This window comes from Vipera ursinii (genome assembly GCF_947247035.1).
Source record: "Vipera ursinii genome assembly, chromosome: 7".
NCBI classification, from domain to species: domain Eukaryota; kingdom Metazoa; phylum Chordata; class Lepidosauria; order Squamata; family Viperidae; genus Vipera; species Vipera ursinii.
In genome coordinates, this window is record NC_139521.1 from 74,656,988 (window position 1) to 74,683,914 (window position 26,927).

General features: G+C 47.6%; 1 protein-coding gene across 2 annotated transcripts; it reads right to left on the minus strand.

Annotated features, from left to right (window-relative positions):
* Positions 1 to 3,624: 3,624 nt before the first annotated feature.
* On the minus strand, positions 3,625 to 22,383 carry DDRGK1 (DDRGK domain containing 1). 2 transcript variants are annotated; one of them, XM_083367200.1, is made up of 9 exons: positions 22,215 to 22,383; positions 17,243 to 17,392; positions 13,160 to 13,266; positions 10,737 to 10,838; positions 9,591 to 9,713; positions 8,377 to 8,415; positions 7,101 to 7,157; positions 5,226 to 5,274; positions 3,625 to 3,850 (listed from the first exon to the last, which is right to left on the minus strand). In XM_083367200.1, the coding sequence occupies exons 1-9, from the start codon at positions 22,300 to 22,302 to the stop codon at positions 3,678 to 3,680; spliced, it is 888 nt and encodes a 295-aa protein (XP_083223326.1). In that variant the 5' UTR covers positions 22,303 to 22,383; the 3' UTR covers positions 3,625 to 3,677. The 2 variants fall into 2 exon arrangements, with proteins under 2 accessions (XP_083223326.1, XP_083223327.1); XM_083367201.1 differs by having other exon boundaries at positions 3,709 to 3,850; positions 5,126 to 5,274.
* Between the last annotated feature and the right edge of the window lie 4,544 nt (positions 22,384 to 26,927).

The following is a 26,927-nucleotide window of genomic DNA, read 5'->3' on the forward strand; positions in this document are numbered from 1 at the left end:
CCAGCTGGCGCCTGGCATTGCTCAGCATGGCTGGCTGGAGGGCCTGGCCTGGTCAAGCGGTCAGGGTCAGCAGCTGGCAGAGGGAGAAGCAGCCCAGCCTCAGGGAGAGGAAATGGGGGAACCTTGGCCCTCCTCCCTCCCTCCCTCCCTTTTCTCTTCCGTCCTTCCTTCCTTCCATCCTTCCTTCCTACCTCTTTTCTCTTCCTTCCTCCTGCTCTTCCCTTCCATCCTTCCCTTTTCTCTTCTTTCTTCCTTTCTTCCTTCCCTCCTTTCTTCCTTTCTTCCCTTTTCTCTTCCATCCTTCCTTCCTCCCCTTTTCTCTTCCTTCCTCCTGCTCTTCCCTCTTCCTCCCTGCCTCTTTTCTCCTTCCTCCTTCCTTCCCTTTGCTTCCTCCTTCCTTCCTCCCCTTTTCTCTTCCTTCCTCCTGCTCTTCCTTCCATCCTTCCCTTTTCTCTTCTTTCTTCCTTTCTTCCTTCCCTCCTTTTCTTCCTTTCTTCCCTTTTCTCTTCCTTCCTCCTGCTCTTCCCTCTTCCATCCTTCCTTCCTGCCTCTTTTCTCTTCCTTCCTCCTGCTCTTCCCTTTTCTTTTCCTTCTTCCCTTCTTCCTTCCCTTTTTTCCTTCCTTCCTTTTCTCCTTCCTTCCTTTCCTTTCCCCTCCCTCCCTTCCCTTTTCTCCTCCCTTTCCTTCCTCCCTCCCTCCTCCCTTTTTTTTCTTCCTCTCCTTCCTTCCTTCCTTCCTTCCTTCCTTCCTTCCTTCCTTCCTTCCTTCCTTCCTTCCTTCCTTCCTTTTCCCCTCCCTCCCTCTTCCCTCCCTCCCTCCCTTCCTGAGCTAACACTCCTGTTACCAAACCAAGCTTAGCAGGGGTACTAAGGGGTACTTAGCAAGGTAGCCCAAAAAGTCAAGATGGCCGCTGTGACCCTACAAAGCCCCGCCTCTTTTTAATGGGCATCCAATCGCCTGATCCCAGCTACCATCTTGCTTTCCCACGCCCTCCTTCCTTCCCCCCCCCTGCCCCCCCCCCCCCGCAGCCAGAATTAGACAACCCACTGGCCGGCCTGGGTCTTCAGTGTTGGTCTCAACAAGGGATTATGGGCGCTGTAGTCCCAACCGTCCGTCAGGCACCAGATGGTGCCAGTTCCATGAGCTCAGCCTGGACTTTGGGGAGGGGGTCTCCTCCCCTCTTTAAGCCCAAGGCCAGGTCTGCCCCCTGCCCTGCCAATGCTGGCCGGTGTGCCCGGCTGCTTCTGTGCCCGCCGGTCCCGATCCTGGCTCTCACTTGTGTCCGGTGGTGGTTGACTTCCAGCCTTTCTCCAGGGTGTGTTTGTGTCTGTAGGAAGGGACACCTTCGAGTTGTGGGCCGAGAATTCCCATGACAATCAGCCCCGGTGGCTAATTGTTGATCGCCTGGCAACCACGTTCAACAACAGAGAAGGGGCTTTGACTTCCTAGCCTGCCCTTCGCCCTTGAGATTTCCTGGTGGTGCCCTGTTCTGGGTTACTTTCTTTTTTCGAGACAGACTCAGTGTTCACCCCTTGGTGAGCCAAGCCTGCCTCTTAGTGGCTGGCAAGGCGCCGTTTGGGGGCAAAATGGGGAAAAATTCTGCCTTTTACATTAGCTATCTCCTATTGTTCTGAGACTTCACTTTACCAAAAATCCTTTTAGGGAAAAATAACTTTTATCGTCTACCTGTAAGAAATGTTTAGAGCTAGTGGGTCTAGGCCAGGGGTAGGCAACCGTGGCTCTTTTATGACTCGTGGACTTCAGCTCCCAGAATTCCTCAGCCAGCCACGCTGAGGAGAAAGAGAGAGGTTCCAAGCTGAGCCGTGCTGGCTCAGGAATTCTGGGAGTTGAAGTCCACGAGTCATAAGAGAGCCATGGTTGCCTGCCCTGGCCTAGGCCGCTTTATGACTCGTGGACTTCAGCTCCCAGAATTCCTGAGCCAGGCATGCTGAGGAGAAAGGGAGAGGTTTCCAAGCTGAGCCATGCAGGCTCAGGAATTCTGGAGTTGAAGTCCACCAGTCATAAGAGCGCCAAGGTTGCCTACCCCTGGCCTAGGCCGTTTTATGACTCATGCACTTCAACTCCCAGAATTCCTGAGCCAGCCACGCTGAGGGGAAAGGAAGAGGTTTCCAAGCTGAGCCATGCTGGCTCAGGAATTCTGGGACTTGAAGTCCACGAGTCATAAAAGAGCCATGGTTGCCTGCCCCTGGCCTAGGCTGCTTTATGACTTGTGGACTTCAACTCCCAGAATTCCTGAGCCAGCCACGCTGAGGGAAAAGGGAGAGGTTTCCAAGCTGAGCCATGCTGGCTCAGGTTTTAGTTTAACTTCAGGGACTGTAATTTAATTAATAGTTTTATTTATTTATTTATTTATTTATTTAGTTATATTTATATACCGCCCTATTCCCTGAGGACTCAGGGCGGTTTACAGGGAATTAAAAATTGATTTTAATTGATTTTAATTTTGTATACTATGTATTTTAATTTTATCTGTAAACCGCCCTGAGTCCTACGGGAGTAGGGCGGTATATAAATTTAAATAATAAATAAATAAATATTTAATTCTGGGAGTTGAAGTCCATGAGTCATAAAAGAGCCAAGGTTGCCTAACCCTGGTATAGGGGTTAAAGGACCCAGCTAAAAATCAGGAGACAGTAATTTCTAGTCACAGTTCAGGAGAAAGTCAAGAGTTAAATCATGAAACGTCCAGTTTCTTTCTCCACATCTTTGTATCGAGATCCGTAATTGAGACCCTCACATAAACTAAATTGTTATTATTACTATTAATAATAATAATAATATGGTCAAGTCCTTGGTAAGGACTCAACAGGTAGACAAAAATGCCAAATCCAGTCTGAACATCTCTCTGACTGTGCGATGATGATGATGATAATAAAGTTGGAAGGGACCTTGGAGGTCATCTAGTCCAACCCCCTCCTCAGGCAGGAAACCCTATACCATTTCAGACAAATAGCTGTCCAGTCTCTTCTTCAAAACTTCCAGTGTTGGAGCATTCACTGCTTCCGGAGGCAGGTTGTTTCACTGGTTAATTGTTCTCACTGTCAGGAAGTCCTAATCCTAACTGATTATCTTTGAATAGCCTTGCATGAAAAAAAAGCACCCCTATAAATTGGAAAAATAACATAAGAAGGAGGCAATTCAAAAGCTATCGCCAATGTTTGACTCTGAATCTCTGGAACTGTGATCCAGAAAGAAAATGTATTTCTTTTAATCGGAACCGCAAAGTTCATGGGGTTACAGCTTGTCCATTTGCATTTGTCTGGGCGCCTGGGACTTGTAGTACAGAGAGGTTGTTCGAAATACGGGTGACGGGTCTGCAAATGTCCAACCCTAAACTTTTCAAGACGTGCCGCAACCCGCCACTAAGAGCAAAGAATTCATCCAGAAAAAGCCCCGGAAAAAGGATTCTTCCCACTCTGTTCCGAGGGCACGACAACCGACTCGTTTATAGATAAATATATTCCCGAACGTGCGAATGGGACTCAAGTCAAAGGTCCCCAACCTTGGCAACTTTGAAGACTTGTGGACTTCAACTCCTGGACTTCAGTGATCCAAAAGCTCATCTGAACACACACACACACAAACACACCAAAATGACTTTATTCATTTTATTTGTCCCCACCCCCCCGCCCTCCCCCCAAGAACAGAGGGGATTCTCAAGCCACTCCTTTGCTAAGGAAACCGGCCTCCGTTTGCAGGTTGATGAAGGAGTTGCTTTCTCGAGCCAGCTCTGTAATGGAGACGCGTCCCCGGCGCCGAATAAAGTCCGCCACGGCCGTCATCTCTTCGGGTGTGATGTAGATGAATTTGCCTCGGTCGTCGATCACCCCTGCAAGGAAAGCCAGAGCGGGAATGAAAAGAACCCACCCGGTGAACGCAAAGGGAAGGACGCGGGGTCCCAAACTCTTCCAGGATTTCAAAGTGGTTTCAAAGGCCTGCCGTAACAAGGGTGCTTTAAAGGGCCTGGCTGTTTAAAAGGGGAGAGTTTGTTTTGAGATTCCTTTCGGAGATTGGCCTGCATCCCGGAATGGATGGTCCTTCCTCTTCCTCTCCCCCTTCCCTTCTCTCTCTTTCCTCCTTCTCTTCCTTCTCTCCTCCCTTCTTCCTTCCCTTCTTTCGCCTTTTCTTCTTCTGTTCTGCCTCTCTTTTCTCCCTTGCTTCTCTCTCCTCCCTCCCTCCTTTCTCCTTCCCTTCTCCTTCCTTCTTTCCCCCTTCCATCCTTCCATCTCTTCCTTCCTCTCTTCTTCTCTTCCTTCTTCGCTCCCTCCCTCCCTTTCTCCCTCTCCTTCTCTCCTCCCTCCTTCCTTGCTCTCTCCATCTCTTCTTTCTCTCTCCTCCCTCCCTCCCATCCTCTCTCCCTTGTCCTCCTTTCTTTCTCTCCCTTTCTTCTCTCCTTCCTTCTTTCCCTCCCTCCCTTCCTTCTCCTTTCCTTCTCTCCTCCCTCAATCTCCCTTCCCTCCTTCCTTCCTCTTTCCTCTCCTCCCTCCCTCCCTCCCGTCCTTCCATTCCTTCTTTCTCCTCCCTTTCCCTCCCTCCTTCCTTCCTTCCTCCCTCCCTCTCTCTCTCCCTTCACTCTCCTCCCTTCGTTCTCTCCATCTCCTTGAATTTGGAAGGAATTACTTCACCCCAGATCCCCCCCCCCAGTGAATTGCTGGCTGATGACTTGAGAAAGGCAACCTTTGCCTTTCCCAGCCCTGCGGGTTTTCCTCCCCTCCTGACCTCCACATAATTTTGGGATCTTAAATTTGCAGAATTACACCGAAAGACCCCTGAAACGCGGCAGGCTGGGGGGGGGGGGAAAGCAGCTCTTGACCATTACAGGCCATCCAATGAGGCAAGCCAGGGCGAGGAAGCAACCGCGTGCAAGGATGACCACCTTTTTCTTTTTCTCGACTTCAAACACGTCAATAGCCGCAACTCGGCCCAGGAAATCAGCTTTTTTTTTCTTCTTTTTTTGGGCGGCCGACTAGCCAACGAAATATTCCAACAGCGACTTTGGACACTTGGCCGCACGGCTATTATTTCGAGCCCAAACAGCCGTAATAATTCTTTGAGCCACGATGACCTTGTGGAACGTCAGCTGCAACCCAACCGAAGGGCTCACCCGCGTCAAGCGAAGACGGCCCAGGTGTCGCGGCGGAGAGAGAGACACCTGCCCGCCTCTGAACCAGGCAAGGAAATCCCGTCGTTATTTTGGCTCTCACCTGTCAGCGTGCCATCCGCCATCAGGTCTTGCACGCGGTTTATCGCATCCTGGGAAGGGAAAATCAAGCAGGTAAGCAGGGGGAAAGACTCCGGCGTGGCCCCTTTTGGGGAGAGGTTGGGCATCCATCCCCGTAAGCCCCCCCCCTCCACACACCCCCGGCACTGCGACCCAAAAGCCTAGTGAGGCCACAGCTGGAATACCGCAGCCAATTTGGGCCACCATATCACAAAAAAAGACGTGGAGAGTTTGGAAAAAAATTCAGAGAAGAGCAACTAAGATGATCCAAGGTCTGGAGAATAAAACACAGGAAGAAGAGCTGCGGGAGTTGGGTATGGCTAAAGAAAATAAGAAATAGGGGAGACACGATAGCAGTATTCCATTATTTGAGGGGCTGCCCCAAAGATGAGAGGGTCACGTTGTTCTCCAAAGCACCAGAGGGAAGGACGAGAAACAATGGTTGAAAATTGATCAAAGAGAGAAGCAACCTGGAATTAAGGAGAAACTTCCTAACAGGGAGGACAATCAACCAGTGGAACAGAAGTTGCCTTCAGAAATCGCGGGCGATTCATCAATGGAGATTTTTAAGAAGAGACTGGACAGTCACCTGTCTAAGATGGTGTAGGTTCTCCTGCTTGAGCAGGGGGCTGGACTAGAAGACCTCCAAGGTCCCTTCCAGATTCTATTCTATTCTATTCTATTCTATTCTATTCTATTCTATTCTATTCTATTCTATTCTATTCTATTCTATTCTATTTCTATTCTGCTTTCTCTCCTATTCTCTATTCTGCTCTATTCCATTCCATATATTCTATTCTATTCTATTCTATTCTATTCTATTCTATTCTATTCTATTCTATTCTATTCTATTCTATTCTATTCTATTCTATTCTATTCTATTCCTTCCTTCCTTCCTTCGGAACAGCCCGCCACCAGAAATCGTGGGCGCTCCATCACTGGAGGTTTTTAAGATCAGGCTAGACAGTCACTTGTCTGAGATGGTACGGGTTCTCCTGCTTGAGCAGGGGGCTGGACTAGAAGACCTCCATGGTCCCTTCCAGCTCCTATCCTATTCTCTAAATTTGTTTGCTGCCCCACTTGCCACAAGGTGACTCTGGGCAGCTGATCCAAGTGAAAAGCAATAAAAACAACACAGGTAACCCTCGACTTACAAAGGTCCTCCAAGTTACAGCAACCCTGGAAAAAGGTGACTTACGACCCTTTTTCACACTTAACGACCCTCGCGGCCTCCCCTGGGTCACGTGATCAAAATCCAGACAACCAACTCCCGTTTATGACGGTCGCAGCGTCCCGAGGTCACGGGATTCCCCTTTCGCGACAAGCAAAGACAACCGGGGGGGGGGGGGGGAAGCTGGATTCATTTAACAACCGTGTCACTAATTTAACGACTGCAAGGAGTCACTTAATCAGCCAAACTCCCTCAACCACAGAGATGTTGGGATCATTTGGGGTGGCAGGTTTTACAACCATTTCACGACTTTTCTTGCCACGCTTGTTACGCGAATCCCTGCAGCGGTTAAGTTAGTGACACGGCTGTTAAGCGAATCGGGCCCCCCCACACACACCAACTTCGCTTGGTGGGGATGCAAAAGGGGATCCCGTGAGCCCGGGAGACTTTTGCAAGCGTCGTAAACATTCAGTATTTGATCATGTGGCCGGGATACTGCGACGGTCGTAAGTGAGAAAAACGGTCGTGAAGTCACTTTTCCCCAGGGTGGTTGTAGCTTCCGAGGGCCAGAAAACAAAGGGCCGACGGTATTTTGCCGTCGGTCGTCACCGGCAGAGACCTGAGCGTCACAAAGGGTTCGGCGCTTCCCGCGGACGGCCGCGCAACGTCCGGCTCGCAAAGCCCTACCTGAGTCCTGAGGCCCAGGTGAGAAGCCAGATCTTCCAGGAGGACCACTTTGGCATCCTAGACGGGAGGGACAATTTTTTGAAATTATTCCTTGGTTCGTTCTGTCGGGCGTTTTAAATCGTTGAATCGGCAGGAGTTTCCCGACAGGGAGGAGAATTAAGCAGGGGAACGCCCTGCCACCAGAGCTTGTGGGTGATGTATCACTGGAGGTCCTTAAGAGCAGACTGGATGACTGTCTGTCTTTTACACATACAGATACACACACACACACACACACACACACACACACACACACACACTTGCAGTGGTTGTTAAGGGTTTGCCACGGCAAACGAACACCACTATTGTTAAGCTGACAAATGGTTTTGGATGAGGAGGAGGGAGGGAGGAAGGGAGGGAGAGGGAGGAGTAGGGTGGTGGAAGGAGGGAGGGAGGGAGGGAGGATGGTGGGAGGAGGATGAGGAAGGAGGGAGCAGAAGAAGTAGGGAGGAGGGGAGGAGGAAGAAGGAAAAGGAAGAGGAAGGAGGAGGAGGAAAGAATGAGGGAGGAGTGGGTGGAGGGAGGGAGGAGGGTGGTAGAACGAGGGAGGGAGGAGCAGGAGGGAGGGGGAGGAAGGAGGGTAAGAGAAGGCGGAGGGAGGGGAAGGGGAGGGGGGAGGAGGAAGGAGGGGGCAGACAGGAGGGGGAGGAAGGAGAATAGGAGGAGGAAGAGGAGGGAGGGAAGGGGCAGGGGATAGGGTGGAGTGAGGAGGGAGAAGGCAGGAGGGAGGAGGAGGAGGAGGGAGGAGAGTGGGGGAGGGAGGGAGGGAGGGAGGGAGGAGGAGGGGGACATTTGTCTTTCAAATGCAGATGCTGAATCTTGTCCTGGTGGGTTTGTTCCCTTACGTTGTGCGATGCATTTGAGAACAGATAAACCTCCCAAGTGGCCTCAACGCCTCTCTAAAAGGAGGCAAATGAACAGCTCTCTACAAGGAGTATAAATCCTTCCATTCCCCACCGTCCAGTCAGAGCTGAAGAAGCCTCTGGGATGGGAAGCGAAACCTCTTCAAAGAAAAACAAAGAAAGTCCAGTTGCCTCCCGGAAAAAAGCCCCACTGGATGCCCGTTTCATACCACCGAAGCGGTGATGGTCATTTGCTCCCCAGGGATCCACTGCTTGAATTCCAAAGGGCAAAGGTCAAGGGACGTTAAGGAAGAACCGGACAGAGACGAGCCGTTAAGTGCAGATTAAAAAAATACCTCAGCTACCAAAGACTCAAATAAGAAAGAGGAACTTACCTTAATGTACGTGAGAAGTTCTGTCAGGAAACTTCGTGACTGGAGACAACAAGAGAAGCAATAATTAATTCACTGGAGAAGGAAGTAGACCAGGGGGTCTTCAAACCTGGCCCTTTGATGACTTGTGGACTTCAACTCCCAGAATTCCTCAGCCAGGCACACTAGCTGAGGAATTCTGGGAGTTGAAGTCCACAAGTCCTAAAAGGGCCAGATTTGAAGTCCCCTGGTATAGACTTTAAGAGGAGTGGACTTCAACTCCCAGATTTACTCAGCCAGGAACGCTGGCTGAGGAATTCTGGGAGTTGAAGTCCACTCCTCTTAAAGTCTATATCAGGGGTCGAAGGAGGTCCCGCGTTCTAAGCACGCCGGAAAATTAAAATTTGCTGCAAAGGACGGTTACGTCGGCGTTTTCGATACGACGCAGTTCTGTCATCGGGCCTTTTTTGAGATTGGAAAGCCTGCCCTTTCCTAGCTGGCGACCGATCTGTTTTACGACTAATTCTGCCAAGGAATTATCAGTGACACCCTTCCCGCCCTCCCCCCCCCACACACACAGAAAAGGCTGGCCGACTGATCTCTAAATTGGCAGTGAAAAGATGCCGTGAGTCAGAAATGGGCAATTCATATCCAAGGCCTCAGAAAGGTTTTCATGCCTGCGTTTTTCCTCCTCTAGTTGATTATGGAGGATGGGCGTTAAAAGGGCGGATTTTACACTCTGACTGGTCTAAAAGGAGAAAGATAATGACTCTTCTCCATTCCTCTCTTCTCCATTCCCCCTTTTCTTCCTTCCCTTCCCTCCTCCGTCCTTCCATCCTTTCCCCCTTTTTTCTCACTCCTTTTATCCTCCCTCCCTCCCTCTTTCTTTCCTTTTATTTCCTCTGACCCACTCTCCCCTTCCCTTCCTTCCATCCTCTCTCCTTCCTCTTCTCCTGCACCCCTCCCTCTCTCTCCTTCTTCCTCTGATCTTCTCTCCCCTTTTCCTCCTTCCGTCACTTTCTTCCATCCTCCCTTTTTCTCTCCTTCCACCTCTCCTCCACCCTTCCCTCCCTCTCCTTCTTCCTCTGATCTTCTCTCCCCTTTTCCCCTCCTTCCTTCTTCACCCATCCCTCCCTCCCTCCCCTCCCCTTCCTTATCACACAGCTGAGATTTCCCTTCTCTTAAAAACAAACCAATCCAATCCCGGTATACTTCTCTTCCACTCCGATCCGACCTACCTGCTCCTCGGTCATCGCTTCATCCAGTCCTTCTTCTTCCACCACAAAGCTCTCCTTCAGCTTCAGATACTCCTCGTATTCCCGCCGCTCCTCCTCCTCCTTGGCCTTCTTCAGCTGTTCTTCCTGTGGGAAGGCGCGGGTGGTTTTTATTCTGGCAAGGCCTACCAAGGAGTCTCAAGATTTGCCTTCAAAATGGGCTGGGAATTAATGCCTCCTCCTCCTCCTCCTCCTCATTCTAGCCCACTGCAGGACGGAGGCCTCACCCGCATGTTCCCAACCCCTGTGGTCCCGAGCTTTCTCTCTTTTGCCAGAAAGAAATCACCCGGCTGGCGTTCACGCTTAAGGCAGGGCTAGAACTCGCTGTCTCCTGGCGATAATAAGGTAAAGGTAAAGGTTCCCCCCGCACGTGCGTGCTAGTCGTTTCCGACTCTAGGGGCTGGTGCTCATCTCCGTTTCAAAGCCGAAGAGCCAGCGCTTGTTCGAGGACGTCTCCGTGGTCATGTGGCCGGCATGACTAGACGCCAAAGGCGCACGGAACACTGTTACCTTCCCACCGGAGTGGTCCCTATTTTTCTACTTGCATTTTGACGTGCTTTCGAACTGCTAGGTTGGCAGAAGCTGGGACGGGTAACAGGCGCTCACTCTGCTACGCGGCGCTCGGGATTCGACCCGCCAAACCGCCGACCTTCCGATCGACAAGCTCAGCGTCCTAACCCACCGAGCCACCGCGTCCTCCCCCCAAATCACCCCGGCTGACTTTCACGCCTAAGGTGGGGCTAGAATTCACCGCCTCCCGCTTTCTAACCTGGCCCCTTCGTGTGACTAGACCAAATTAACCAAGGAGCTACCGAAGAGGGGGGTAAAAAAAAAATCACACCTCCACCAACACAGGCAGGGCAAACAGGAAGGAAACCCCCTCCACCCCCCAGCACTGAGAGCGTGACAGAGTTGGGCGATGAGACGTCTGCGGGAAAATTTCCTAAGCTCAGAGAGCACTAAAGGCTGCGCAGTTCAAACCCCCATCTGCAGATATTTCCCTTTCTATTTGCAATATGCGACAGAAACCAGTCCTGGGGGTTTTTTTTGGCCCTTTTGGGGCAACGACCCAACTTTGTTCCACCATCGTCTCTCTCTCTCCCAGCTCACCTTCCTTTCCTCCTCCTGACGCTGCTGCTCCTCTTGTAAGCGACGTTCTTCTTCTCGTTTTTGTTCCAGCTTCTTTCTTTCTTCCCGTTCGGCTTCCTCGGCCTTCGGACGTGGAGAAGGGGAGACGATCAAGGGTGTGTCTGTTTGTGTGCACAAATCCCTCCTTCCTGAACATTACAACGAGCGTCTCCCTAAGATCGAAGGTTTTAAAAACGTTTCCCCGCCCCCATCTTGACACAGAAGCAAAAAAAACCCAACAACATTACAGCGAGGAAATACGATTGCGGCGGACAGCTGTATGGCAATAGTCCTCACCTTACGACTACGATTAAGCCCAATATTTCAGTTGCTAAGCACGACGGTTGTTAAATGAATCCTCCCCCGTTTTTATGATTCATTGCTTTTTGTGTGTCACGGCTGTTAAACGAAACCCTGCAGCTGTTAAAGTGAATCTGGTTTCACTGGTCAGAAGGGCGCAAAATTAGCTCACTCAAGAGAGGTCTGGCTTAGCAACAGAAATGTTGTGACCACCCTTGTGGTTGTTAAGTCGAGGACTACCTGTACTTAAAACTCCCAGTGGTCGTTAGAAATTAAACGTTCTTCTGTTAACCAACAACCAGATTTTAATTTGTGACCTAATACCCACCTTGCCACCCACCCACCCCACACACAAATGTGGATTCTATTTGCTTAAGCCTGGGAATTTTGTTCCTTTCTCTTTACACCTTTATGCATTTTTCTAACTTGGTGCCTTCAGAATGTACTAGGACTACAGCTCCCAGGATTCCTAGGGACATGATCCAATCAAAGAATGCTGATTTAGATAGATAGATAGATAGATAGATAGATAGATAGATAGATAGATAGATAGATAGATAGATAGATATAGACAGACAGACAGACAGACATAGATATAGATGATATAGATGAAAGATAGATGATGATATAATGATATATATAGATGATAGCTAAGATGATAGCTGATACAGATGACAGATGATATAGATGATAGATGAAAGATAGATGATAGGCAATAGATAGATAGATAGATAGATAGATAGATAGATAGATAGATAGATAGATAGATAGATATAGACAGATATAGATATAGATGATAGATGAAGATAATGATATATATAGATGATAGCTAAGATAGCTGATACAGATGACATGATATAGATGATAGATGAAAGATAGATGATAGGCAATAGATAGATAGATAGATAGACAGACAGACAGACAGACAGATAGATAGATAGAGATATAGATGATGATATAGATGATATATATAGATGATAGCTAAGATGATAGCTGATACAGATGACAGATGAAAGATAGATGAGAGACCATAGATATAGACAGATATAGATAAAAGATGATAGATGATGATATAGATGATATATATAGATGATATCTAAGATGATAGCTGATATAGATGACAGATGATATAGATGATAGATAGATAGATAAGATAGATAGATAGATAGATAGATAGATAGATAGATAGATAGATAGATAGATAGATAGATAAACCTTTATTGTCATTTTCTACTGTGGGCACAATGGCACACATTAAAAATGAAATTTAGTTGCTTCCTCTCAAAGTGTGCACATATGTAACACACATTTAAACGTACCTACACCCTCACATATAAGTAACAAATAAATATTAAATACTGTCCATCTTGAATATATAACGGAAGGAGGAAGCTTGAGAGTTGGTGGAGCCTTGGTGGAGCAGTGGGCTAATACCTCCTTAAGTAACACCAGCTGCCTGCAATTAGTGCAGGTTCGAGTCCCACCAGGCTCAAGGTTGACTCAGCCTTCCATCCTTCCGAGCTAGGTAAAATGAGGACCCAGATTGTTGGGGGCAATAAGTTGACTCTGTAATAATGCCGCTTAATAAGCAGGCATATACATAGAATGAAGGCTATTGCTAAGCACATTGTGCTTTAGATTGTAAGCCGCCCTGAGTCTTCGGAGAAGGGCGGGATATAAATGGGATTAAAAATAAATAAATAAAAGTTCACAAGGTTATTGCTGTATGGAGCGAAACTGTGGCTGAATCTGGATGTTCTGCTTCAGATACCATGAAGCCCCACCTCCTCCCGGAAGGGAACAAGGAAAACAGGTCGTGGGGAGGGTGTGTAGTGTCTCGGGCAATCTTGTGGACAATCCTACTCAAGCAACGCTTATATTCCACATCCTGGATGGAGTGGAGGGAACTGCCCATAGTCTTTTCTACTGTCCTCACCACTCTCTGCACCGCCTTCCTGTCCGAAGCAGGGATGCTTCCAAACCAGACCGTGATTCCGTATGACAGGATGCTCTCGATCGTCCCTCTGTAAAAAGTGGTCAGGACAGGGGAAAGAAGACGTGCTTTTCTCATAAAATGCATTTTATAAAACGCAGGGGAGACTCACCTCTCTCTGAGTTTTCCTTGCTTGCTTCTCCTCTAACTTCCGTTGCTTCTTTGCTCCAATCTTTCCAGAAACTTGGAACTCGGCTGGTTCGGCTCCATCGTTTTCTTCTAGGTTTGGTTCGCAATCATTTTTGGAGAGGAAAAAGGAAACGGAGGAAGATGCTAAGAGATTACACGGCAGGGGAAAAAAGGTGTTGGGCTGGTTTTTTTTTCTTCTAGAAAATCATTTTTGCAGAGCAGAAAGACTTCCAATATTAAGAATGGAACTGCCTTGCTTACCCTGGTTCAGGGATAGGCAACCTTGGCTCTTTTATGACTCGTGGACTCGAACTCCCGGAATTCCTGAGCCAGCCTGGGGAACTATGGCCCTTTTATCACTCATGGACGTCAACTCCCAGAATTCCTGAGCCATCATGGGGAACTATGGCCCTTTTATGACTTGTGGACTTCAACTCCCAGAATTCCTGAGGCAGCATGGCTGGCTCAGGAATTCTGGGAGTTCACGTCCACGAGTCATAAAAGAGCCAATGTTGCCTACCCCTGCCCTGGTTAGATGCCGCACTGACAGTTGTATCCACGAGTGGCAAATTATTCTAAGGATTTACTTATTTATTTATTTATTTGTTTGTTTGTTTTTATATACCGCCCTTCTCCCGAAGGACTCGGGGCGGTGTACAAAGCAAGGTAAGTATACAGTATAAACAATAGTAAAATAAATGAAACCCCAAAATCTATCAGGCCAGGTCGGACTGCTGGAACAGGTAGGTTTTTAAGTCACGTCGGAAGGTGCGAAGGTCGGGGGCCATCCGGATTTCGGCTGGTAAGCGGTTCCAGAGGATTGGCGCACCCACCGAGAATGCTCTCCCCCTGGGGGTCACCAGCCGGCATTCTCTGACCAGTGGCACCCTGAGGAGGCCCTCTCTGTGGGAGCGCACAGGACGGAGGGGTGTTGACGCTGGCAGTAGGTGCTCCCGTAGGTATTCCGGACCCAAGCCATGTAGGGCTTTGTATGTCATCACTAGCACCTTGAATTTCACTCGGAAGGCAACCGGAAGCCAGTGCAGCTCACGGAGGAGAGGTGTAATATGGGAGTATCGGGAAGCCCCCAAAAGTGTTGTTCTGTTGATGAACAACAGAAAGTTTGGCCTCCCCTGTACAGGCGGACGTGCCACCGTTCATTTAATGACTGTTCGAAGTTAGAACAGCGCTGGAAAAAAAAGTGACTGAGGACCGTTTTTCACGCTTGGGACCGTTGCAGCATCCCCAGGGCCACCCGATCAAAATTCGGACGCTTGGCAACCGACTCGTATTTATGACAGCTGCGGTCTCCCGGGGTCAGTTGATCCCTTTCTGTGACCTTCTGACAAGCGAGAGTCAAGGGGGCAGCCTTCGGCTCCTGTTAAGGCACTCCTGACACTTGGGTGTCGCCTTGCTTGGATTGTGTGTTTTTTATATTTATATTATGCTTTTAAATCGAGGAGAATATTTCCAGCTCAGGATTGAGATGAGGGATCCTTGGTGCTCTCTGAGCTTGGTGGTTTTCTTGCAGGAGCTTCATGGGGGGGGAGGAGGAGGAGGAGGAGGAAGAGGAGGAGGAGGAGCTATATAACAATACAGGAAGATTTGTTTGATGACTCTAAAGCACAGGAAAAAGTTCTAAACTTCACAGTTTAGATATGGGATGGCATCTCGCTGCTAACTCAAAACAATTGAGGTTGACTTCTCAAATAACGTTGGCCAACTGGGTCTCTTAACTTAAAAGGACTCCTTGCCTCTTATCCCCATCCTTTCCTGAGCTGAAAAATTCAACAACATGGACCGCTCCGGGCCTTTGAGATAACTTCAAGGGAGATAGGGGAAATTTGACGAGAAATTATAAGCCAGCCTGCCTTGAAAACATCAAAAGCCTTATTTTTATTTTTTTATTATTATTTTTTATTTCCCCAACTGCGTTCTGTTTGAACTGCCTCTTGCACTTCAAAGACATCCACCTGGGTTGAAAAGTTCAGGGCTGTCAACCGATGTGCGGCAGGCACAAAAGCGGCAGCATCGCAACACCCTTTGGGGCAGAGAAACAGAAAGCGTTTAAAGTGGAAAACCGTCAAAAAGGACAGCGTGAGGTGGGAGGAAAGGAGGGTGTGTGTGTGTGTGTGTGTTTGTGTGTGTGTGTGAAGATCGGCATACAAATCGTGAGCTGCCGCCTGTTTGGTGGTGAAAAACAAAAAAGTGTGGGGGGGGGCGTGGGGGCAGATATTTTTGGGCTACTAAAATTTCCCCGATAAAAAATGGACGCAGGGTGTGAAAGTCAGGTTTATTTAGCGGTTAAGGCACCAGGCTGGAAACAGGAGGCGGTGAGTTCTAGTTCTGTTTTAGGCATGAAAGCCGGCTGGGTGACTTTGGACCAATCACCAGGAGACAGTGAGTTCTAGTCCTGTTTTAGGCATGAAAGCCGGCTGGGTGACTTTGGGCCAATCACCAGGAGACAGTGAGTTCTAGTCCTGTTTTAGGCATGAAAGCCGGCTGGGTGACTTTGGGCCAATCACCAGGAGATGGTGAGTTCTAGTCCTGTTTTAGGCATGAAAGCCGGCTGGGTGACTTTGGGCCAATCACCAGGAGATGGTGAGTTCTAGTCCTTTTTAGGCATGAAAGCTGCCTGGGTGTCTTTGGGCCAATCACCAGGAGACAGTGAGTTCTAGTCCTGTTTTAGGCATGAAAACCGGCTGGGTGACTTTGGGCCAATCACCAGGAGACGGTGAGTTCTAGTCCTGTTTTAGGCATGAAAGCCGGCTGGGTGACTTTGGGCCAATCACCAGGAGATGGTGAGTTCTAGTTCTGTTTTAGGCATGAAAGCCAGATGGGTGACTTTGGGCCAATCACCAGGAGACGGTGAGTTCTAGCCCTGTTTTACGCATGAAAGCCGGCTGGGTGACTTTGGGCCAGTCAACTCAGGACACCTCCCAAAGATGTAGTGGTTGTGTGGATAACAGGAGGAGGAAGGATTATCAGGTGTGCTCACCACCTTGAATTACTTCTAAAACATAATAAAGGTAGGACATAAATAAATAAAATGGTTAGCAGTCAAAACGTCTAGGGTGATTCTCAGTCATCCAGGTCACTGCTGTCCCCAAGGTGCTTTTTCACGAGGCAATGGGGCTGACTTCTTTTTCTTTGAAGACGTTTCGCTTCTCGCCCAAGCAGCTTCTTCAGCTCTGACTGGATAACGGGGGAATGTAAAGACTGATACTCCTTGCGGATGTTGTGATTCAGGGTCAGCCTGTGGGTTCGGCAGTTGGGTCGGACGACTGAGAGGAGGAGGAGGAGGGGGGTGTTGAAGACCTTGCTGAGGGGGTTGAAGATCTTGCTGATGAGAGCCCTCAGCCAGGCCCCTCCCACTTGGTCACCACGGAGACCCAGCTGTGTGAGCCGGACAGCGTGGATGAAGATGACCTACAGCTGGCCCTGTTCAAGGATGCCCGACGCAGGAGGCAGTCAATCAGGAGTAAACAGAGGAAGGTAATGGGGCTCCTCGGAAGGAGGCAGAGAGAAGCCACGCCCTGAACTCTATATAAGGGGAATGTGTGGGGAGGGCTGGTTTGCTGAAGGCAACCGCTTGGATAGTTCGTGTTTCTTAAAGCTCCTGTTTCTTGGTTTGTCTTGTTCTGTTTGTTTTTGTGGTAATAAATTTGGCAGGCGTAATTCCAGCCTCTTGCCTTCTTGTAAAAGGGGTTGTCCCTGCCTTTTCTGCAGGGCCGGTAGCAGGCTGGTACAGAACAGCGGACACCTGGTCCTTTGCCTCCTTTTAGAGAGTCGTTGAGGCCACGCTGGACACAGATAAACCTCCAGGTGGCCTCAACGACTCTCTAAAAGAATCGCAAAGGACCGGCTGTCTGCAAGGAGTATAAATCTTTCCGTTCCCCCCCCCCCCCCGCCATCCAGTCAGAGCTGAAGAAGCTTCTTGGGCGAGAAGCGAAACGTCTTCAAGGAAAACCAAAGAAAGTCCAGTTGCCTCCCGAAAAAAAGCGCCTTTGGGACAATTAGCAGACAAACATCCCCATCAAAACGTGGGACAGTAAGGAGATGCTACCTTCCACTGCTTCCTCGAGCTGTTGCGTGCGTCTCAGAGTGAGCATCCTGTTCCTCCGGTGTCTGGCCATCCCTTCCCCTCGCTCGCCAGCCAAGGGCCGAGGTCGGGCTGCTGCTGCGGCCGCCACATTTGCACGGTGTTCCTCGTCATCTGGGTAAGAAAAGGAAGAGGTTTTACTGTCCCTTGAGGATCACCAAGAGACGGCTGTGGTGTAGTTGTCACAAGGCACAAAAGGCTAGAGAACAAGAGTGCCCTTCTCGCTTTAGGTACAAAGCCAGCTGGAGGACTTGGGCCTCCCTCTGAATCCCGGAAAAGCAAAGTCAGGACACTAATGTTCTTATGAAGAGAATGGAATGGAATGGAATGGAACAGAATAACGACAGAATAGAATAGAATGATAGAATAGAATAGAATATAGAAAAATGGAATGGAATAGAATATAGAATAATGATAGAATAGAATACAGTAGAATAGAGAATGGAATAGAATAGAATAATGATAGGATAGGATAGGATAGGATAGGATAGGATAGGATAGGATAGGATAGGATAGGGAATAAGAAGAATGGAATGGAATAGAACAGAACAGAATAGAATAATGATAGAATAGAATAGAATATAGAAAAATAGACTAGATATAGAAAAATGGAATGGAATAGAATGGAATAGAACAGAAAATAGAATGGAATAGAATGGAATAGAGAATAAGAAGAATGGAATGGAATGGAATGGAACAGAACAGAACAGAACAGAACAGAATAACGACAGAATAGAATAGAATGATAGAATAGAATATAGAAGAATAGAATAGAATATAGAAGAATAGAATATAGAAAAATGGAATAGAATAGAATAGAATAGAATAGAATAGAATAGAATAGAACAGAAAAAAATGGAATAGAATAGAGTATAGAATAATGATAGAGTAGAATAGAGAATGGAATAGAATGGAATAGAATAGAACAGAATAGAATAATGACAGAATAGAATAGAATATAGAAGAATAGAATATAGAAAAATGGAATAGAATAGAATAGAGCCTTGGTGGAGCAATGGGCTAATGCCTCCTTAAGTAACACCAGCTGCCTGCAATTAGTGCAGGTTCGAGTCCCACCAGGCTCAAGGTTGACTCAGCCTTCCAGCCTTCCCAGGTAGGTAAAATGAGGACCCAGATTGTTGGGGGCAATTAAGCTGACTTTGTAATAATGCCGCTTGGGGTGTGTGTGAAAGCCCTAATAAGCAGGCATATACATAGAATGAAGGCTATTGCTAAGCACATTGGTTTGTGCTTAAATTGTAAGCCGCCCTGAGTCTTTGGAGAAGGGCGGGATATAAATGGGATTAAAATAAAAAAATAAATAAAAATAATGATAGAATAGAGTAGAATAGAGTAGGATAGGATATGATAGGATAGGATAGGATAGGATAGGATAGGATAGGATAGGATAGGATAGGATAGGATAGGATAGGATAGGATAGAATCTGGAAGGGACCTTGGAGGTCTTCTAGTCCAGCCCCATGCTCAAGCAGAACCTATTCTATTCTATTCCTATTCCTATTCCACCCTGTAAATTCAAGATTCGGTCAGCTTTGAAAGTGAGTGCCGCTGAACTTAGGGTGACTTGCTTCCCAGTAGGCATATAGAGTCTGCCCAAGAAAGCCACTTTATGTGTTCTCCCTTCAGATGCATGTTTACCAAATGGAAAATAAAATGTTTAAAATGGCTTCCAAAAAAATATCTTCAATGGGCTTCAATGCAATCCAACATCCGGAGAAACGATGCCCCTAAAGGGACATTACATTTGAGGGGCTGCCACAAAAAAAAGGGGGGGAAGAGGGGAGTCAAGCTATTCTCCAAAGCCCCCGAAGGCAGGGCAAGAAACAATGGATGGAAACTAACCAAAGAGAGAAGCAACCTGGAACTAAGGAGGAATTTCCTGACAATTAATTAACAATTAACTAACAATCAGTGGAATAGCTTTCCTCCAAAAGTTGCAGATGTTCCATTACTGGAGGTTTTTAAGAAGAGATTGCACAATCATTTGTCTGGAATCGTATAGGGTCTCTGGTCTGAGCAAAGGGTTGGACTAGAAGACCTCCAAGGTCCCTTCCAACTCTTGTCATTCTATTATTTTTTTATGCACAGGCACATCAATTCCTACCACCCCTATCTGATATGGTATTTTGATTTTGGGGGCAGATAAGTAGGCATTAACTGTTTATTTTACTCCTCTGTGTGTGTGTGTGTGTGTGTGTGTGTGTGTGTGTGTTATGTGAGTGTGAGGGGTAAGGAAATGGTGTTTTACCTCAGAAATGTACCCATCTGGGTTTCAGGCTGGGCATCAACCAGGAGCACAAAATGTATGTTGTGCAGCTAATAGGATGTGTTCAAGACATTGAAATACTTCCTATTATATTACTCAATAAAAACACTTATCCAGCCCACAGCAACATTTAGATTCTTCTCCAAAAATCATTTTAAATTCTTGGGAACGTTAAAATGCCTTGCTCCGGCCCCTAACAGAAACTCAAGTCCCCCTCTAAATAAGACATTCTATTAATGGATGACTCGTTATGCCAAAGTCTGGATCTAACATACAGACAAGTCAAAAATAAAATTTCATTGTTGCCAGGGCAATAAAAATTAGTAGTCATGGTCACTACAGTCCCTATTAATATACAGTACCCATATTAAATTCTGCCTTACATTCCTAGTTTCTTTTGCACAATTTTCTCCCTCTGGTCTATTTTTTTTAAAACGTGCTGGATTAATTGACGAAGCAAACTCATTTTTTTCCCCATTAAAATAGCAGACAAAAATGCAAGAGTAAATTTCTGTCACTCATTTTGCTGTCCAGGTACGTTCTTTGCAGAAAACCCGACTCTGGTAGCCTGTTTTCCAATCACCAAATTTTATTCAAAGAAAGCAGTTTTTGTGCTAATGTGCAGTTTTGAGCTAAGCACTCTATGTATGAAATCTAAAGAACAATGACATTGCCATTAGCAACTCCATTTGGAAATATTACCACACACAGAGAGAACTGGGTTAAACTCAGAATTCTACAAAACTCAGGTTTTTGGTGTTTGTTTTTTTTAAAAAAGAGGAAAAACAGAATGCTGTATATAGGGTGTGAGGCTTAAGTGTGGTCTACTAAAGATTCAACACCACTGTTCAAAAGATTGGATCAATTAATTGCACCCCACTGCAGAGGATTGTTGCAAACTATACTAGGAGTAATGAGCAAGTGGTCCTTGCACGGGTGAAAATAAACACTTTTTTCCTCTAGTTCAATTAAAAAAAAGCAGTTGTGTAAGCAGGAAAATGCAAAAATGATCTTTTTTTCATATAGTTGGAATGTTTTATTCCTTATCTGCGTGTCAATAAGAACTGGAGTAGTTTAGGTAATTAAGACAGATGCAAGGTGTGCGCAAAATAGACAATGGTGCAACCACACCTAAAAAAAAATAAGCTAACGGACTGATAATACCACATCCTGGGACACCTATCCTGCATGAGACATACCAAATCAAGCTAGCTAAGTTGTGAAAGATCACACAGCTGATGTGTGACAAGGTAACTGGAGACAAATTGAACGGCTGCAGGACTTGGGTATGGCTAGTCTAGAGAAAAGGAGGACTATGGGTGACCTGATAACAGTGTTCCAATATTTGAGGGGTTGCCACAAATAATAATAATAATAATAATAATAATAATAATAATAATAAGAAGAAGAAGAAGAAGAAGAAGAAGAAGAAGAAGAGGAGGAGGAGGAAGAGGAGGAGGAGGAGGAAGAAGAAGAAGTTGGAAGGGACCTTGGAGGTCATCTAGTCCAACCCCCTGCTCAGGCAGGAAACCCTATACCATTTCAGGCAAATGGCTGTCCAGTCTCTTCTTAAAAACTTCCAGTGTTGGAGATTTCACAGCTTCCGGAGGCAGGTTGTTCCACTGGTTAATTGTTCTAACTGTCAGGAAATTCCTCCTTAGTTCCAGGTTGCTTCTTGTCCTGCCTTCGGGTGCTTTGGAGAATAGGGGGGGGGGTTTCCACTTATTCTCCAAAGCACCTGAAGGCAGGACAAGAAACAACAGATGGGAAATTAATCAAGCAGAGAAGCAACCCGGAATTAAGGAGAAATTTCCTGAGAGTGAGGACAACTAACCAGTGGAACAGCTTGCCACCAGAAGTTGTGGGTGCTCCATCACTGGAGGATTTTAATAAAAGACTGGATAGCCGTTTATCTGAAATGGTATGGGGTCTCCTGCTTGAGCAGGGGGTTGGACTAGAAGACCTCCAAGGTCCCTTCAGCGCCATCCTATTCTGAAATTCAGACGCATTTGCCACCAATTGTGAACACCACCCAGAAATTCATTTAAAAGGTGCCAGGTTGGGGACAACCCCAGTTCCCCATGCCCAGCATTCCTTATTTTCCTTATCAGGCCCTTTGCACATGACCAGAAGCAGCCATGCGGTCAGAGAGAGGAAGGCCCAGGGCCCCCTGAAAAACAGAGAATTTAGGGCAGCCACCCCCAAAATCAATCCGGAACCCAAGGAAAAACACTCTGTATCCTTAGAGCCTCCATCTCTTGACTGCTTAAATCAGGGGGTCGTCAAACTTGGCCCTTTGATGACTCGTGGACTTCAACTCCCAGAATTCCTCAGCCAGCCACGCTGGCTGTGGAATTCTGGGAGTTGAAGTCCACAAGCCTTAAAGCGACCAAGTTTGAAAACCCCCTCCCCCTGGCTTAAATGGAGGACTCAAGGGGGGGAGCAGTTCAGAGGCGCTGGACTACAACTCCCAGACTCTCCAGACAGCGCAGGCGGTTAGACGCTGGCCAGAGGGATTGTGGGAGTTGTAGTCCCAGGAGCATAGAGGCCTCCGGCTAGAGGAGGCCGTGGCCCTCGCCCGGAAGTCCTCTTTCCCCCCCCCGCCGCAGACCGTCCTCTCCGCCGACCCCGTTAGGCGGAGGCTCCTACCCCCGCGCGCCTGTCCCCGGACGCGGCTGACGAAGACGAGGAGCGCCGCCAGCAGCAGCGCCGCCACCACGTAAAGCACCGGGTCCATGTTCGTCACGTGACCGCCGTAGCCCCGCCTCTTCCGTCGGCCCTCTCGGGGAACCGAGCAATCCGGAGCGAAGGTAGGAAAGCGCAGGGGCGGGGATCGGAGGCGATAGCCACGCCCACTCTTTGCCTCTTTGGCCGGCTAGGGCGGAAACGATGATTGGGCGGCGGGGAGGGGGGGTTAGGTTCGCTCTCCCGCGGCGTCGCCTAGCAACCGCCGAGCGTTGACGTCGGGCTTTCCCCTCGCCGCTTTAGAGCTGTCCGACGAGGTGCCTGATTGGAAAAATAGGTTGCCTTTATTTGGGCTTTGGAAATAAACCAGCCGATTAATGAGGAGGTTCGCAGATATAGACTGGGCTATCCAAGTATTTTCTTAACGGACGTTTAGGGCAGGGGGTCTCCAAACGTGGCCCTTTTATGACTTGTGGACTTCAACTCCCAGAATTCTGGGAGTTGAAGTCCACAAGTTATAAAAGGGCCGTGTTTGAAGACCCCTGTGACAGGCACAGAAAAGAGGTGTCTAAGCTTCTGCCTGAGTGCAGGTGCCATGCACTTTTGACAGTGGTAAGGCTGTCTCTGCAATAGGAATTCCCCCACGCCACATAACGCAACTTTTTTTTGTGTGTGGGCACATTTCCAATATATGCACGGCTTTCCTGTAAAAAATCCTGGAGAGCACTTGAGCAACGTGCGCCCACTTTTGCACAAAGCCAACCCAAAAGTTACTAAAAAAATATTCCTATTAAGAAAAAAAAAGCTAATTGCAGTAGAGATCTGATGTCGAGGATGGTGTTTTTCAAACTTGGCTGAAATTTAAGGTGTGTGGACCAACAATCAGAAATGCCCGGCCAACATGCTGACTTCAACCAATCATTATATACCTACTTGCCTCCCTCCCTCTCTCCTTTCCCCTTCCCTTCTTTTACTTATCCATCTATCTGTCTTTCAGTCTATCTATCACCTATATAGCCATTTATGTCCCTTCCCCTATTTATCCATGCATCACCATGTATCCATTTCCTTCTTTCCTTCACCTTCCTCTTTCTACTTATCCATCCATCCATCCACCATATACCTCCCCTCTCTTCCCTTTTATCCATCCATCATCATATATCCCTTCTCTTCCTCTTCTCTTCTTCCTCCCTCTCTCCCTTTCCTTCCTTCCTTCCCTCCTTCTATCCTCTCCCTTTCTCTCTCCTCCCTCCCTCCCTCTCTTCTCTTCCTTCTTTCCCTGTCCCTCCCTCCATCTCTTCCATTTCACCTTTCTTCTTGTGACATTCTTCCCTTCTCTTCCTGCCAAATGCCACCGGCCGAACAGCCACTAGTCCTTCCACTTACCATGGCATGGAGAGGCGGCTAGTTTTGCAAAATGTAGCCTTGGTGAGGTGCAAACATCCGCTCTTGACTTTGTGCAGATGACAAGTTAACAACTGAAAGTGAACCAGATGTGAGACCCAGCTATTTTACTTCTGGCCCAGTATGGGAAGATATTCTTGTATTGTTAGGTATATAGCCTAACAATCCTCAAGCTAGGCTTAAGTTTTATTTTGCGGTGCCCTCAGCAAAATTTTCTCTTTCCACCAGATGGTGGTGACCAGCTATGATGATCAACTATAAAAGGAACATGAGGATTTTTCCACTCTGTTTAAGCCAGCATCTGGCTGGGGAATTCTGGGAGTTAAAGTCTACGCATCTTATAGCTGCTGAAGTTTGAGAAACACAGTATTAAAGTTCTTTCCCAGGCTAAGACTAACTGGAGATGAAACTGCATTTCTGGATTTCAATCTATTTATTCTGCTTTAGCAATAATGCCAGATGGGGTTACCATGTTTCCTGATTGATGGATTCCTGTTGTTGTTGTTTTTTAATCCCAAAGACCCATGGGGGTCCAATCGGTTGGGTGACTAAGGGCTTTTATCCACTTGCAGAGAGAGCCAACCTGGAATTAAGGAGAAACTTCCTAACAGTGAGGACAATTAACCAGTGGAACTGCTTGCCACCAGAAGTTGTAGGTGCTTCATCACTGGAGGCTTTTAAGAAAAGAATGGACAGCCGCTTATCTGAAATGATATAGGGTCTCCTGCTTGAGCAGGGGGCTGGACTAGAAGACCTCCAAGGTCCCTTCCAACTCTATTCGGATTCTGGGTGTTAATTTTGTTTCAGCAACATGCTAGAAGCTTGAAGATCTCCCTGGTCTCTGAAAAGGCACCGTCTAACCTTGCGTTACAACTCAGGACCACAATTGGAGGTCAGCGCCTTCCCCTCCCCTCAGAGAATGAAATATTTGGGGGAATATTAAAAGAGGCAGGCTAGAATATTTCCCCTGAAAGAGAAATGGAGAAAAAAATCTTAGGGAGAAACAGCGTACAGGTAGTCTTCAATTTAACAACCATTCATTTAATGACCAAGGTTACAACAGCAGTGAAAAAATGAACTTATGCCCATTTCTCACACTTAGGATCCTTGCAGCATCCCTGTGGCCACGTGATCAAAATTCAGGCATTTGGCAGCTGACTTGTACTTATGACAGTTGCACTGTCCCGGGGGGGAGGGGGGAATCACATGATCCCCTTTTGCAACCTTCTGAGAAGCAAAGTCAAGCCAGATCCACTTAAAAACAACTCCGGGACTAACTTAACAACTGTAGGGATTCGCGGAACCAACGTGGCAAGAGAAATCCGTAAAACGTGGCAAAGCCCGTGACTTAACCGATGTCTCGCTTAACGGTAGCCACAAACCTTGGGCTCACTCGTGGCCGTAAGCCAAGGACCCGCCTGCAATGAGATGTTTCAAAGCTCGGCTGGAAGTGTCAGGAGAACCATTAGCAAATCTGCTGAGAGATAGATTGTTTAAACAGGCTCTCACACACGGAAACGCACGCATGCAGGCCCAGCCACGCATGGACACGTATTGATTCTGCCTTCAGCTCTGGGCTGCGCTCAAATAAAGGAAAAGAAACACGTTTTGTTTGCCGATGGTAATTAGCCTTTCTTGAGAATATATGACTAGCTGACAGTTATTCTTTTCTCCGAAAGTGATGATGTTACAATAGAGCAACTGATGAGGGGACGCTGAGGTTTTTGCGCCATTGGGAGTGCGCAGGAAGAAGGACGGCAAATGTTAATTGCAGATAAGGTTGGGTAGATCCTCGCCTGTTCGTTTGCTCTCTTGTCCCCCAAGTTCGTTATCGAAAGACAGCTGGACTTCGCTTTTTTTTCCCCCTTGAAGACTTTTTGCTTCTCATCCGAGAAGCTTCTTCAGCTCTGGCCAAAGGGTGGAGGACGGAAGGATTTATCTCCCTTGCAGTTACCTGGGCGTCAGCGCTCTTGCTGATCCCACGAAGTACCAGTAACCCTTTGTAATAAACCTTAGTGAGACCACACGCCTGGAACACAGCATCCAGTTTTGGACACCACATTATAAAAAAGACCTCAGGGTCTTGCCGAAGAAGAAGGCTAGAACAACGGCTGATGACCTTCTTTTACCGGTCTACTATAGAGAGCGTCCTCTCGTACGGTATTGTGGTTTGGTATGCTGGCTTGACAGCCGCGGATAGGAAGATATTACAGAGGGTGGTGAGCACAGCACAAGACATCGTGGGCTGTCCCCTGACACCCCTGGATGACCTTGCCAGGACCCGCTGCCTTGGAAGAGTGAGGAAAATCCTCAGGGACAACTCACACCCTGGTCGGTACCTCTTTACTCTCCTACCATCGGGTAGGAGATACAGGAGTATAGCCAGCCGTACCAACAGGCTTAAAAACAGCTTTTATCCATGGGCTGTCAGGCTTTTGAACGGGAAATAACTTTATGCACGATAGACATGCGAGGCCGGCGCTTTCTGCCATTAGCTCCCATGGTGTAACAAGACGGTGGGTTTGTTGTCACTGTGAGTTCTGGTGGTGGGGTCAGGAAGGGAGGCTCAGCCAATCTCACTGTACACATGTGGTACTTTGACAAAAAAGGTTCATTCGTTCATTCGTGAGACTTTGGGAAAAGTGCAGAGAAGAACAACTGGGAGGGTCAAAGGCCTGGAGGCTAAAAGACACGAAGAACGGTTGCAGGAACTGGGTATGGCTAGTCTAGAGCAGGGGGTCTCCAACCTTTTTGGATTGGCAGCCCTCCCTCTCCCTCCCTCTTACTTACTTTCCTCTTCCTCTTCTCTGGATCAAAATAGCCATGGAGCCGGTCCGTGTGAGAAGCCTCCGTATGGGCCTTTTAACGCCCCTGCCTCCCTTTTCATGGCCTCCGTTTCTCCCTCTATATAAAATCCGTCGTCGTATTAACGTCCTGTTTGGAAACCTGTCCTTTTCAAGCTGAGAGGATTCTTCCCATGGAAGTTGAGGTGCCATAATTTTCGAGAGCTGAACGCAGACCCCAAAGTTGCAGTTCCTCCTTTCCCAACCGTGTCTGTCTGGCTCCCATTCTCCTTCCTGAAATTTGTTGTCCATGTAGACACCAGATGCAACCACCAGGAACATAGTTCCAGAAGTTGAAGGGTTGAGGTTTAGAGGTCACGCCAGCTCCAGAACTGGTCCTCTTCCTTTTAAGTTGTAGCTTACTCCATCTAGGACCAACTTTATAAACAACGGGGTTGAGCCGTCCACTTTGATGGACAGAGTTTCTCTG